Source organism: Mirounga leonina, unplaced genomic scaffold (assembly GCF_011800145.1).
Source record: "Mirounga leonina isolate KUSES-001 unplaced genomic scaffold, KU_Mleo_1.0 Mir_174, whole genome shotgun sequence".
In the NCBI taxonomy this organism is placed as follows: Eukaryota; Metazoa; Chordata; class Mammalia; order Carnivora; family Phocidae; genus Mirounga; species Mirounga leonina.
This window is the reverse complement of record NW_023270451.1, coordinates 75,668,685-75,684,378: the sequence shown is the minus strand read 5'-3', so window position 1 is coordinate 75,684,378 and position 15,694 is coordinate 75,668,685. Positions and strand designations below refer to the sequence as shown.

The following is a 15,694-nucleotide window of genomic DNA, read 5'->3' as shown; positions in this document are numbered from 1 at the left end:
TTTTTTTTTTATTCTTATGTTAATCCCCATACATTACATCATTAGTTTTAGATGAAGTGTTCCATGATTCATTGTTTGTGCATAACACCCAGTGCTCCATGCAGAATGTGCCCTCCTCAATACCCACCACCAGGCTAACCCATCCTCCCACCCCCCTCCCCTCCAGAACCCTCAGTTTGTTTTTCAGAGTCCATCGTCTCTCATGGTTCGTCTCCCCCTCCGATTTCCCCCGCTTCATTCTCCCCTCCCGCTACCTCCTTCTTTTTTTTTTTCTTAACATATATTGCATTATTTGTTTCAGAGGTACAGATCTGAGATTCAACAGTCTTGTACAATTCACAGCGCTTACCAGAGCACATACCCTCCCCAGTGTCCATCACCCAGTCACCCCATCCCTCCCACCCCACCCCCCACTCCAACAACACAGTTTGTTTCCTGCGATTAAGAATTCCTCATATCAGTGAGATCATATGATACATGTCTTTCTCTGTTTGACTTATTTCAGTCAACATAATACTCTCCAGTTCCATCCATGTCGTTGCAAATGGCAAGATCTCATTCCTTTTGATGGCTGCATAATATTCCATTGTATATATAGACCACATCTTCTTTATCCATTCATCTGTCAATGGACATCTTGGCTCTTTCCACAGTTTGGCTATTGTGGACATTGCTGCTATAAACATCGGGGCCCAGCACCATTTATTGAAGAGACTGTCTTTTCCATTGCATGTTTTTTCCTGCTTTGTCAAAGATTATTTGACCATAGAGTTGAGGGTCCATATCTGGGTTCTCTATTCTGTTCCATTGGTCTGTATGTCTGTTTTTGTGCCAGTACCATGCTGTCTTGGTGATCACTGCTTTGTAGGATAGCTTGAAATCAGGCAACGTCCCCCAGCTTTGTTTTTCTTTTTCAACATCTCCTTGGCGATTCGGGGTCTTTTCTGATTCCATACAAATTTTAGGATTGTTTGTTCTAGCACTTTGAAAAATGTCATTGGAATTTTGATTGGGATGCCATTGAAGGTATAGATTGCCCTGGGTAGCATAGACATTTTAACAATGTTTATTCTTCTGATCCATGAGCATGGAATATTTTTCCATCTTTTTGTGTCTTCTTCAATTTCTTTCATGAGTGTTTTGTAGTTCCTAGAGTATAGATCTTTTACCTCTTTGGTTAGGTTTATTCTGAGGTATCTTATGGTTTTTGGTGCTATTGTAAATGGAATCGTTTCTTTAATTTCTCTTTTCTACAGTTGCGTTGTTAGTGTATAAGAAAGCAACTGATTTCTGTGCATTGATTTTGTATGCTGCCACATTACTGAATTGCTTACACCACATATTCTTTATCCATTCATCTGTTGATGGACATCTTGGCTCTTTCCATAGTTTGGCTATTGTGGACATTGCTGCTATAAACATCGGGGTGCATGTACCCCTTTGGATCCCTACATTTGTATCTTTGGGGTAAATACCCAGTAGTGCAATTGCTGGGTCATAGGGTAGCTCTATTTTCAACTTTTTGAGGAACCTCCATACTGTTTTCTAGAGTGGCTGCACCAGCTTGCATTCCCACCAACAGTGTAGGAGGGTTCCCCTTTCTCCACATCCTCGCCAACATCTGTTGTTTCCTGACTTGTTAATTTTAGCCATTCTGACTGGTGTGAGGTAGTATCTCATTGAGGTTTTGATTTGTATTTCCTGATGCATAATGATGTTGAACACTTTTTCATGTGTCTGTTGGCCATTTGGACGTCTTCTATGCACAAATGTCTGTTCATGTCTTCCCATTTCTTGATTGGATTATTTGTCCTTTGGGTGTTGAGTTTGATAAGTTCTTTATAGATTTTGGATACTAGCCCTTTATCTGATATGTCATTTGCAAATATCTTCTCCCATTCTGTTAGTTGTCTTTTGCTTTTGTTGATTGTTTCCTTTGCTGTGCAAAAGCTTTTTATCTTGATGAAGTTCCAATAGTTCATTTTTGCCCTTGCTTCCCTTGCCTTTGGTGATGTGTTTAGGAAGAAGTTGCTGTGGCTGAGGTTGGAGAGGTTGCTACCTGTGTTCTCCTCAAGGATTTTGATGGATTCCTGTCTCACACTGAGGTCTTTCATCCATTTCAAGTCTATTTTTGTGTGTGGTGTAAGGAAATGGTCCAGTTTCATTCTTCATGTGGCTGTCCAATTTTTCCAACACCATTTGTTGAAGAGACTGTCTTTTTTCCACTGGACATTCTTTCCTGCTTTGTCGAAGATTAGTTGAGGGTCCATTTCTGGGTTCTCTATTCTGTTCCATTGATTTATGTGTCTGTTTTTGTGCCAGTCTTGATGATGACAGCTTTGTAATAGAGCTTGAAGTCCGGAATTATGATGCCACCAGCTTTGCTTTTCTTTTTCAACATTCCTCTGGCTATTCAGGGTCTTTTCTGGTTCCATACAAATTTTAGGATTATTTGTTCCATTTCTTTGAAAAAAGTGGATGGTATTTTGATGGGGATTGCATTGAATGTGTAGATTGCTCTAGGTAGCATTGACATCTTCACAATATTTGTTTTTCCAATCCATGAGCATGGAACGTTTTTCCATTTCTTTGTGTCTTCCTCAATTTCTTGCATGAGTATTTTATAGTTTTCTGAGTACAGATCCTTTGCCTCTTTGGTGAGATTTATTCCTGGGTATCTTATGGTTTTGGGTGCAATTGTAAATGGGACCGACTCCTTAATTTCTCTTTCTTCTGTCTTGTTGGTGTATGGAAATGCCACTGATTTCTGTGGATTGATTTTATATCCTGCCACTTTACTGAATTCCTGTATGAGTTCTAAGTTTGGGGTCAATTCTTTTGGGTTTGTCACATAAAGTATCATCATCTGTAGAGTGAGAGTTTGATTTGTTCTTTGCTGATTCGGATGCCTTTTATTTCTTTTTGTTGTCTGATTGCTGAGGTGAGGACTTCTAATACTATGTTGAATAGCAGTGGTGATAATGGACATCCCTGCTGTGTTCCTGACCTTAGGGGAAAAGCTCTGTTTTTCCCCCATTGAGAATGATATTTGCTGTGGGTTTTTCATAGATGGCTTTTATGATATTGAGGTATGTACCCTCTGTCCCTACACTCTGAAGAGTTTTAATCAAGAAAGGATGCTGTACTTTGTCAAATGCTTTTTCTGCATCTATTGAGAGGATCATGTGGTTCTTTCTTTTATTAATGTATTGTATCACATTGATTTGTGGATGTTGAACCAACCTGGCAGCCCAGGAATACATCCCACTTGGTCATGGTGAATAATCCCTTTAATGTACTGTTGTATCCTATTGGCTAGTATTTTGGTGAGAATTATTGTATCCATGTTCATCAGGAATATTGGTCTGTAATGCTCCTTTTTGATGGGGTCTTTCTCTGGTTTTGGGATCAAGGTAATGGTGACCTCATAAAATGAGTTTGGAAGTTTTCCTTCCATTTCTATGTTCTGGAACAGTTTCAGAAGAATAGGTATTAATTCTTCTTTAAATGTTTGGTAGAATTCCCCTGGGAAACCATCTGGCCCTGGGCTTTTGTTTTTGGGGAGATTTTTGATGACTGCTTCAATTTCCTTAGTGGTTATAGGTCTGTTCAGGTTTTCTATTTCTTCCTGGTTTAGTTTTGGTAGTTGATACATCTCTAGGAATGCATCCATCTCTTCCAGGTTATCTAATTTGCTGGCATATAGTTGCTCATAATGTTCTTATAATTGTTTGTCTTTCTTTGGTGTTAGTTGTGATCTCTCCTCTTTCATTCATGATTTTGTTGATTTGGGTCATTTCTCTTTTCTTTTTGATAAGTCTGGCCAGGGGTTTATCAATCTTGTCAATTCTTTCAAAGAACCAGCTCCTAGTTTCGTTGATCTGTTCTGTTCTTTTGGTTTCTAATTCATTGATTACTGCTCTGATCTTTACTATTTCTCTTCTCCTGCTGGGTTTAGGCTTTATTTGCTGTTCTTTCTCCAGTTCCTTTAGGTGTAGGGTTAGGTTGTGTATTTGAGAACTTTCTTGTTTCTTGAGAAATGCTTATATTGCTATATACTTTCCTCTTAGGGCCGCCTTTGCTGCATCCCAAAGATTTTGAACAGTTGTGTTTTCATTTTCATTGGTTTCCATGAATTTTTTAAATTCTTCTTTAATTTCCTGGTTGACCCATTCATTCCTTAGGATGCTCTTTAGCCTCCATGTATTTGAGTTCTTTCTGACTTTCCTCTTGTGATTGAGTTCTAGTTTCAAAGCACTGTGGTCTGAAAATAGGCAGGGAATGATCCCAATCTTTTGGTACTGGTTGAGACCTGATTTGTGACCTAGGATGTGATCTGTTCTGGAGAATGTTCCATGGGCAGTAGAGAAGAATGTGTATTCTGTTGCTTTGGGATGGAATGCTCTGAATATATCTGTGAAGTCCATTTGGTCCAGTGTGTCTTTTAAAGTCTTTATTTCCTTGTTGATCTTTTGCTTAGACGATCTGTCCATTTCAGTGAGGGGGTTGTTAAAGTCCCCGACTACTATTGTATTCTTGATGTGTTTCTTTGCTCTTGTTATTAACTGGCTTATATAATTGGCTGCTCCCATGTTAGGGGCATAGATATTTACAATTGTTAGATCTTCTTGTTGGATAGACCCTTTAAGTAGGATATAGTGTCCTTCCTCATTTCTTATTACAGTCTTTGGTTTAAAATCTAATTTATCTGTTATAAGGATTGCCACCCCAGCTTTCTTTTGGTGTCCATTAGCATGGTAAATGGTTTTCCACCCCTTCACTTTCAATTTGGGGGTGTGTCTGGGTCTAAAATGAGTCTCTTGCAGACAGCATATTGATGGGTCTTGTTTTTTTATCCAATCCGATAGCCTGTGTCTTTTGATTGGGGCCTTTAGCCCATTTACATTTAGGGTAACTATTGAAAGATAGGAATTTAGTGCCATTGTATTGCCTGTAAGGTGACTGTTACCGTATATTGTCTGTGTTCCTTTCTGGTCTATGTTGCTTTAGGCTCTCTCTTTGCTTAGAGGACCCCTTTTAATATTCCTTGTAGGGCTGGTTTCGTGTTTGCAAATTCCTTTAGTTTTTGTTTGTCCTGGAAGCTTTTTATCTCTCCTTCTATTTTCAATGACAGCCTAGCTGGATATAGTATTCTTGGCTGCATATTTTTCTTGTTTAGTGCTCTGAATATATCATGCCAGTCCTTTCTGGCCTGCCAGGTCTCTGGATAGGTCTGTTGCCAATCTAATGTTTCTACCATTGTAGGTTACATATCTCTTCTCCTGAGCTGCTTTCAGGATTTTCTCTTTGTCTCTGAGACTCGTAAGTTTACTATTAGATGTCGGGGTGTTGACCTATTTTTATTGATTTTTTGAGAGGGGTTCCCTGTGCCTCCTGCATTTTGATGCCTGTTTCCTTCCCCAAATGAGGGAAGTTCTCTGCTATAATTTGCTCCAATATACCTTCTGCCCCTCTCCCTCTTTCTTCTTCTTCTGGGATCCCAATTATTCTAATGTTGTTTCATCTTATGGTATTGCTTATCTCTCGAATTCTGCCCTCGTGATCCAGTAGTTGTTTATCTCTCTCTCTCTTTTTTTTTATCTCTCTTTTTCTTAGCTTCTGTATTTTCCATCATTTGGTCCTCTATATCACTAATTCTCTCTTCTTCCTCATTTATCCTAGCAGTTAGAGCCTCCATTTTTGATTGCACCTCATTTATAGCCTTTTTGATTTTGACTTGGTTAGATTTTAGTTCTTTTATTTCTCCAGAAAGGATTTCTCTTATAACTTCCATGCTTTTTTCAAGCCTAGCTAGTATTTTTAAAATCATCATTCTGAACTCTAGTTCCTACATTGTACTAATGTGCATATTGAGTAGGTCCCTGGCAATCGGTGCTGCCTCTTGTTCTTTTTGTTGAGGTGATTTTTTTCCTTCTTGTCATTTTGTCCAGAGGAGAATAGATGAATGAGAGAACAAAATGCTAACAGGGTAACAATGTCCCCAGAAAATATACACTAAACAAATCAGAAAAGACCTGAAACTGGGGGAAAAGAAAGGGAAAGAAAGAAAAAAGAAAAAGAAAAAAAAAGATGATAAAAACAAAAACAGAACAAAACAAAAAAAACAGAATATGATCAAATATGATCAGGCTGGTGCATAGATTAGTGCCACACACTAGATTTTGGGCACATTTTGGTCTGTTAGAAGAAAGTGCCTCCCAGAATTTTAAAGAAAGAAAAACTTATATATGTACAAAAATAAGGGTTAATACGATGAAGGGATGGAATGAGTGTAAAGATGAAAATTATAAAAGATTTTATAAAAGGAATTGATAAGTTTGAAAAAAGAAAGAGGATTTAAAAAAAAAAAAATGTGATCAGGCAGGAGAGTAGAACAAAACCATACACTAGAGATTTAGGGTATATTTGGATCTGTTAGAAGAAACTGTATCTCAAAATTTTAAAGAGAGAACAACTTATATATATATGCCGAAAGTAAGGGTAACTACTATGAAGGGATAGAATATGACTCTAAAAATGAAAAATAAAAATGTTTTTTAAAAAGGGATTGATAAGATGTTGAAAAAGGGAAAAAGAAAAATTTAAAAAGTTTAAAAAAAAATTAACTTTGAAAGACTAAAGAATCATGGTAAAAAAGCCATGGATTCTATGTGAAATATTCCCCTAGCACTGGAGTTTTGCCGTTCTCATTGATTGGCAAACTTGGTCTTGGCTGGCTGTTCTTGCTGATCTTCTGGGAGAGGGGCCTGTTGCCATGGTTCCCAATGTCTTTGCTTGAGGCGGAATTGCCCCGCCCTTGCCCAGTCCGGGCTAAGTAATCTGCTCGGGTTTGCTCTCCATAGCTTTTGTTCCCTGCAAGCTTTCCGTACAGCTTTGGAGGATGAGAGTGAAAATGGCGGCCTCGCAATCTCTGCCCTGGAAGAGCCAAGAACTCGGGGCCCTGCTCCTCAGTGCGCCCCTAGAGAAAAGCAGTCAGTCACTCCCGTCTCCCTGGTCTCTGGCCACACTCCGTGCTCACCCGGCCTGTGACCGAGCATTTCTATCTCTGGCACCAGACCCTGTGTGGAGTCTCCAAACCCAGCAGATCGCTGCAGTGTGCTCCCGTGCCACTCCTCCCGGGGGAGGAAGGGGAGTCTCCCTGGATTTGCGGCTTGTTGGGTCCCTGCTGGAGGAGCAGTGCCCTGACTGTGCCCCGGATCACGGTTAATGGCAACCCTGAGCTGAGAGCCCGCGCCTCAGCTCCGTCTCCGCAGCGGGCTTCCCCACTGTGGTACCTGGGAATTCTGCAGCACTCAGGCACCCCTGGTCTTTGTGACCCCAAGGGTCCTGAGACCATACTGTCCCACGAGGGTTCCACCCCTCGCTTAGCCACTGGAGTGACGTCCCTCAGCGGAGCTTAAAAGTTTTGATTTTGTGCTCCGTGGCTCTATCACTTGCCAGAAACGGGGGACGGAGGCCCCCTCCCCCGCCGTCTATCCTCCGAATATCGTGTCAGATTCACTTCTCTGCACGTCCTACCTTCCAGAAAGTGGTCGCTTTTCTGTTCAGAGAGTTGCTGTTATTCTTTTCTTCGATCCCTTGTTGAGTTCGTAGGTGTTCAGAATGGTCTGATCCCTATCCAGCTGTATTCCTGGGACCAGATGGAATTTAGGTCTCCTACTCCTCCACCATCTTGCTCCTCTCCCCTTTAGTGGAGTTTTTATCTGGTTTCGCTATCAGGATAATGCTGGCCTCATGGAATAAATTTGGAAGTTTTCCTTCCATTTCTGTTTTTTGGAATAGTTTGAGAAGAATGGGTATTAAATCTTCTTTAAATATTGGTAAAATTCACCTGTTAAGCCATGTGGCCCTGGACTTTGGCTTGTTGGGAGATACTCAATTACTGATTGAACTTCTTTGCTGACTATTGGTCTGTTCAAGTTTTCTGTTTCTTCTTGTTTCAGTTTTGGTAGTTTTTATGTTTCCAGGAATTCATCCATTTCTTCTGGGTTGTCAAATTTGTTGCGTATAGCTTTTCATAATATTCTCTTGTAATTGTACTTCTGTGGTGTTGGTATTTCTCCTCTCTCATTTGTGATTTTATTTTGGTCCTTTCTCTTTTCTTTTTGATAAGTCTGGCTAGGGGTATATCAATTTTATTTTTTTTCAAAGAACCAGTTGCTGGCTTAATTGATCTCTATTTTTTTTAGTTTATCATTTATTTCTGCTCTAATCTTATTTCCCTCCTTTTGCTTTCTTTAGGCTTCATTTTTCTTTTTCTAGCTCCTTTAGGTATAAGGTTAGGTTGTTTATTTGAGATTTTTCTTACTGCTTGAGGTAGGCCTCTATTACTATATAATTCCCTTTTAGGGTCACTTTTGCTGCATCCCAAAGGTTTTGGACCATTGTGTGTTCATTTTCATTTGTTTCCATGTATTTTTTAATTTCTTATTTGATTTCCTGCTTGACCCATTGTTTACTAGACTGTTGTTTAACCTCCACATATTTGTGGCCTTTCCATATTTTTTCTGTGGTTGACTTCAAGTTCTGTAGCATTGGGACCAGAAAATATGCATGGTATGATCTCAATCTTTTTGTACTTGTTGAGACCTGATTGTGACATAGTTGTGATCTATTCTTGAGTATGTCCTGTGTGCACTTGAAAAAAAAAGTGTGTATTCTGCTTTAGGATGGAATGTTTTGAATGTATCTGTTAAGTCCATCTGGCCCAGTGTGTCATTCAAAGCCATTGCTTCCTTGTTGATTTTCTTCTTAGATGATCTGTCCTTTGATGTAAGTGAGGTATTAAAGTCCCCTGCTATTACTGTATTGCCATCAGTGAGTTCCTTTGTTTGTAATTGTTTTATATATTTGAGTGCTCCCACTTTGGGGGCATAAATATTTACAATTGTTAGATCTTCTTGGGCGCCTGGGTGGCTCAGTTGGTTAAGCGACTGCCTTCGGCTCAGGTCATGATCCTGGAGTCCCGGGATCGAGTCCTGCGTCGGGCTCCCTGCTCGGCAGGGAGTCTGCTTCTCCCTCTGACCCTCCTCCCTCTCATGCTCTCTGTCTCTCATTGTCTCTCTTGCAAATAAATAAAATCTTAAAAAAAAAAAAAAAATTAAAAACAAAAAAAACAATTGTTAGATCTTCTTGTTGGTTAGACCCCTTTATTATGACAGAGTGCTCTTCATCTCTTGTTACAGTCTTTGGTTTAAAATCTAGTTTGATATAAGTACTGCTACTCTGACCTTTTTTTTTGAAACTCATTTGCCTGATAAATGTTTCTCTATCCCCTCACTTTCAATCTGCAGGTGTCTTTAGGTCTAAACTATGTCTCTTACAGGCAGCATATAGCTGGGTCTTGTTTTTGTATCCATTCTGACACCTTGTCTTTTGATAGGAACATTTAGTCCATTTACATTTAGGGTAATTTTTGAAATGTATTTAGTGCCATTTTATGGTTTTGTGGTTGTTTCTGGAGTTTTTCTCTGTTCCTTTCTTTGCTACTTTTGGTCTGTCCACTCTGAGTCCCCTTCAATATTGTTTGCAGGGCTGGTTTAGTGGTCATGAACTTCTTTAGTTTTTGTTTGTCTGGGAACCTCTTTATCTCTCCTTCTATTCTGAATGATAGCCTTGCTGGATAGAGAATATTCTTGGCTGCAGATTTTTCCCATTCAGCACTTAGAATATATCATGCCACTTTCTTCTGGCTTGCCAAGTTTCTGTTGAAACATCTGCAACTAGATTTATGGGTCTTCCCTTGTAAGTTAGGGACTTCTTTTTATTGCTGCTTTTAGGATTTTTTCTTGATCACTGTATTTGCAAATTTAGCTACAATATGTCTGGGTGTTGGCCTGTTGTTGATTTTGATGGGAGTTCTCTGTGCCTCCTGGATCTGGACGCCTGTTTCCTTTCCCAGATTAGGGAAGTTTTCAGCTATTAACTCTTCAAGTAAATTTTCACCCCCTTTCTTTCCCTTCCTCTTCTGGGACTCCTAGGATACTGATGTTACTGCATTTGATGGAGTCATGGAGTTTCCTAAGTCTAGTCTCATCCATAATTGTTCTTTTTCTCTTTTGTTCAGCTTCATTATTTTCTATTTTATCTTCTGTATCACTTATTCAGTCCTCAGCTTCTCCAGCCTTGTTCAGTGCGTTCAGTCTGTTTGTATCATCAGTTACTGCATTCTTTAACTCTTTCATCTCTGTGGTAAGGGCCTCCCTGAAGTCTTCCATTCTTTTCTAAAGCCAGTGAGTATCCTTACAATTGTTGCTTCAAATTCTCCATCAGGCATGTTACTGACCTCTGTTTCACTCAGATTTGTGGCCCTGAGCTTATCTTGTTGTTTCATTTGGGAGGAATTCCTCAATCTTGACATTTTGTCTAACTCTGTCTTCTGTGTTAGAAGAGCCTGTTAGGCTTCCTACTCCTGAGAATAATGGCTTTATGAAGAAGGGGTCCTATGGTGTCCAGGGCCTGGCCTTTTGGGTGTCTCTGGCATGTGCTGCGTGCACTCTGCTGCTGTGTACTGGCTTCTCTGTCCTTCAGGCCAGCGTCTGCAGACGCTCCTTGCCTGCAGTGGGCAGTGCTTGGTCCTTAGCCAGAATGTGGTGGGTTTTAACTAGGTGTGCTCTGGTCGCCTGTCAAATGAGACCTGATGTTATTTCCACTAGAACAGAAGCCTTGAGAACTCTCTGGTCAGGAGATGTGGTGGTGGTGGTGTGGGCGTGGGGGTTTCCACTGGTCTTCTGGGGAAGGGTAACTGTGCGCTGGGCCTGAGGCATACTCGCCCAAGGAGGGCAGTCCGAGCAGGGCACGGGGTGGGGGTGGGAGAAGCTGCATTTGTTTTCATCTCAGGAAACCTAGAAGTCTGTTCAGCTTATAGATATGGCCTGTCCAAACCATTAAAGCCACAGAAAAATACTCTTTTCTCCCCATATAGATAAAAATAGGGAATTGACATATTTGATCTGTGTAATACAGTTTGCTTCTAAAGTTACATTTGAAATATTCAACTCAACATATTTTGGAATAAATTATTTTAAAAGGTCCTTTCTAAGTAAATTTTTTGATACTTTCTAAAAAAATCAAAAGCGTGTACCTAAAGATGATTGCTTTCTATTATTCCACTCAGAATTGTCAAAACAGGAACAAAAGACTTATTTTCTTAACTCTGATATCATTATGTGTCTGAGTCCATTGTTTTCAGTTATAGCCAGCAGCTTCATTTTCCAGAAGAAGAAAAACTGAAAAAGGCACTCCACTCCCAGACCTTCTCTTAAAAATACAGCGATGTCCACTGAGGCCAGACAGCTTCTTGACTTTTCATTTGACAGATGGTGCTTAACAAAATGTGACCAAGTAAAGAGGCTATGTGCTTTGCTTTAGTGAATGAATTAAAAAGTATTGGTATTGGGGATGCCTGGGTGGCTCAGTCGTTAAGCGTCTGCCTTCGGCTCAGGTCGTGATCCCAGGGTCCTGGGATGGAGCCCCGCATCGGGCTCCCTGCTCAGTGGGAAGCCTCTTCTCCCTCTCCTGCTCCCCATGCTTGTGTTCCCTCTCTCGCTGTGTCTCTCTATATCAAATAAATTTTAAAAATCGTTAAAAATAAATAAATAAATATAAAAAATTAAATCTTAAAAAAAATCCAGTAAGGGGTGCCTGGGTGGCTCAGTCGTTAAGCGTCTGCCTTCGGCTCAGGTCGTGATCCCAGGGTCCTGGGATGGAGCCCCGCATCGGGCTCCCTGCTCAGCGGGAAGCCTGCTTCTCCCTCTCCCGCTCCCCCTGCTTGTGTTTCCTTTCTTGCTGTGTCTCTCTCTTAAATAAAATCTTAAAAAAAAAAAAAAAAAACTATATAATACCAATACTTTTTTTTAAGAGAATTCTTGAGTTTTGAAAAACCATTCTTTCATAAAACATTCTCCCCATAAATTGTTAAGTACTATTTGCTTATTTATTAAACTTCTGCCAGTTCCTAGAAGAGTTTAGAATTAAGGAAGTACAGATCAATGAAGTCTTGTAATAAGTGTAAGAAAGTTGCATCAAGAAAGTAGATTATGGGGGCGCCTGGGTGGCTCAGTTGGTTAGGCCTCTGCCTTTGGCTCAGGTCATGATCCCAGGATCCTGGGATCCAAGCCCCCAAATCTATCTCCCTGTTTAGTGGGGAGCCTGCTTCTCCCTCTCCCTCTGTCCCTCCTCCCTGTTTAGGCTCGCTCTCTCTACCTCTCTCTCTCTCTCTCAAATAAAATCTTTTTTAAAAGTAGATTATGCCATAAAATTCTATTTTTTAAAAACTATGCTCCACACTCAATATGGGGCTTGAATTCAGTATGCTGAGATTGAGTCACATGCTCTCCTGACTAAGCCAGTCAGGTGCCCCTATGTCATAAGATTCAGCAACAAGAATGTCATGAATGATGTTGCATGTACCCAGCATGCTTGTCAATTCTTTTCATTGTGTTAGAAGTTTCACTGAATCATCATTTGGGGAGGATTTTCTTTTTTCTTTTTTCAAAATTTATTAGAGTGTGCGAGCATGAGTGGGAGGGGCAGAGGGAGAGGGAGAATTTTTTTTTTTAAGATTTTATTTTTTTGAGAGCGAGAGGGAGAGCATGCATGCACAGAGGGAGAGGGAGAAGCAGACTCTCCACTGACCAGAGAGCCTGACATGGGACTTGATCCCAGGACCCCAAGATCATGACCTGAGCTGAAGACAAGATGCTTAACCGACTGAGCCACCCAGGCACCCCTTCAGAGAGAGTTGTAAGCAGACTCTGCACTGATCTCACGGCCCTGAGATAAAGACCTGAGCCAAAACCAGGAGTCAGATGCTTAACTGCCTGAACCACCCAGGTGTCCCTTGGGGAGGATTTTCTTTACTTCTGGTAGGACCACTTTATACATTTATAGATCTAAAATGGAAGTCTTCTGTTTGATTCCAGAGCTTACCTTTTTGAAATTATATTTGGAATAGTCAATTAAACATATTTTGGAATTTGGTCATTAAATGATAATTCCTAAGTGTTTATTTTTCTGATCCTTAAAGATTCAAAGTTGTGTGCCTGAGAACACAGATGTCCTGTATTTCATATCCTACATACCTGTACAGAATATCTGGTGTTTGATATATACCAAAACCTGGCTGGGGGAGGAAGGGCAGGGGACTTGAGAAAGTAGGAGCCCAAGTTAACCCATGCTTCCTATGTTCCTCCCTCCAGGTCTACCCCACGATGATACGCGCTTTGGGGATGGGGACCAGTGGTTCCCTGTGTCGGATTGGTGCGATGGTGGCACCGTTTATATCCCAGGTACAGCCCAGGAGTCTCTGTAGGGGGGATGAGTCTAAAGGAGATGGGAAAAATGGGACACTGGGTTCCTTCAAGTTAAGGGTTTAACTGGGGATTTCTGTTTAGGTAACGAGTTTTCTTGAGGGGTTGTTTTCCCATTGTTTGGTGAATTTGGGCAGGGAAAGAGCCTAAGTAAACATTTCCAGGCTTGTAGTTGGTCAATAGCATGTATTTCATTGCGTGCAGGGTTTGGATTTTGTTGGGCATTGTTGCAGTAAGATGGAAAAGAAATGGAGGACACGAGGAGCTTGAGCAGTTGAATGAGAATGGGTCTGAACCCTGATCCTGTCCAGGGGTGAAATTGAGAAACAGAGCATGGAAGTGCAGGGAGGGTGAGTCTAGTGCTAGGGCAAACCAGGTATGGGCTGGGATAAAATCCAGGGGTGGCCTGGACTCATGGATGCACCCTTGTTTCTGGAGGGAAACAGGCAGATATGGTGACCAACGTGGTCATGTTTCCTCAGAGGGACTGAACACTGTACTGGTCCTTCTCTTTTTGGCCACAGAAATGGAAATCCACCTGAGCTGGCTGCAGTAAAAAGATGGAGTGAGCCTAGGCTCTGGGAGGGTCTGATCCAAGCAGTGGAGGTGATAGGGACCCAGGCCCTTTCTTCCTGTCTGTCTGGGTCCGTGGTCACTCCTTCACCTTTCTGAGCATTCAGGCTTTCCTCTCCCTGCAGACCAGTGTGCTATGCTTGTCTGTGTACTCGACCATCCCAGGAATCCCAAACGTGGATCCTTAGATCCAGCCACCAGAAGACATGGATGCACTCTCGCTGCATCCCTGAAAAGGGACTCTCACTAGCCAGGTCTGGTCGGATGGTCATACTTGAGCTCAACCAGTTGTGGCCAGGAGTCAAGGTTATCTTACACATGCAGTTGGGAAAATGCAGTTTTCAAAGGAAGGGGGTTGTTGTGGGCCAAGCAGACTGTCAGGTGTATTTCCTATAATGTAACACATTTTGCTACCACTAGACGGTTATTCATTTGTTTTTATTCTTGGAGTGCTTTTCCCCACTCACCTTAAGGAAAAATGAGGGCAGCTTTTGTCTAGTGGTTTTCAAAGTTTTTTTTATCCTGCTTTTACCATTTTCAGAAAAAAAAACATAGTGGTAAAAAACAGAAGTAAAATATTAATCCTATTTCTGGATGATCTTATTTTCTGATCTTTAAGTAGAAATTGTATCTCTCTTTCAACCACTTGAAACCTGTCTTTTGGGTATTTGTGGGTATTTACCCTAGAAGCCACACAGCTTTTGGTGGCTTTGTGGATCAGGAAAGATCACCAACTGGGTCCAGGTCTTCTGGGGCCATAGGCTCTGGTCTGCTTAGTGTCCTGCAGCCAGTTAAATCACTCCTCTCTCTATGTCCCCCTCATTTGTAAAATAAAGATCAATAATAGCACCCACCACATAGGTTTGTTTTGAGTATTAATACATGGAAAGATTAATACATGGAAAGCACTGGGCGCCTGGGTGGCTCAGTTGGTTAAGCGACTGCCTTCAGCTCAGGTCATGATCCTGGAGTCCCGGGATCGAGTCCCGCATCGGGCTCCCTGCTTGGCGGGGAGCCTGCTTCTCCCTCTGCCTCTCTCTCTCTCTGACTTTCATGAATAAATAAATAAAAATTAAAAAAAAAAAGAGGGCGCCTGGGTGGCTCAGTTGGTTAGGCGACTGCCTTCAGCTCAGGTCATGATCCTGGAGTCCCGGGATCGAGTCCCGCATCAGGCTCCCTGCTTGGCGGGGAGTCTGCTTCTCCCTCTGACCTTCCTCCTTCTCATGCTCTCTGTCTCTCATTCTCTCTCTCTCAAATAAATAAATAAAATCTTAAAAAAAAAAAAACACATGGAAAGCACTTAGCCCAACATTGGACACATAGTAAACACTCAATAAATGTTACCTAATAGCAATGATGATCACTGATAATGAAGGCCAAATGCTAAATATTCAAATGAATATTTCTCAGTAACAAAAATACTTCTAAGTCCAGTATTTTGATCACAGTGCAATTGGGATGTTTTGCTTTCTTAACAAATTTGGAATGGGCGGTCAGAATTCGAGATCTGTTCGCTCCCAGGATATTTGCTTGGGTTTGGGGTGGGGTGAGCGGCTCAAGCAGATAGGAAGGCCTTGGCCTTACTCTTATCAGCTCTCAGGAGCTGATCATCTGCCTGCCTTCCCTTGGACGTGGTTCTCAAACTTGAGCGCGCATCAGAATTACAGGGCGTAACTGGATAACAAGATTGCTGGATTCCACCCAGAGACTGGTGCTGCGTATGGGTCCACCAGTGTAGTTCTAACAAGTACTCCCAACGAACCTGATGAGATTGGCTTGTGGACTGAGTT

The 15,694-nt window shown here is 41.4% G+C and overlaps 1 protein-coding gene across 1 annotated transcript in view; it reads left to right on the top strand.

The window, feature by feature from the left end:
- Window positions 1-15,694, top strand: part of SVOPL (SVOP like) — a 74,222-nt gene that overhangs the window by 39,763 nt on the left and 18,765 nt on the right. Inside the window, exon 13 of the mRNA XM_035021190.1 lies at window positions 13,221-13,310. Within this exon, the coding sequence (XP_034877081.1) occupies window positions 13,221-13,310 (90 nt within the window). The remainder of the gene's footprint in view (window positions 1-13,220; window positions 13,311-15,694) is intronic.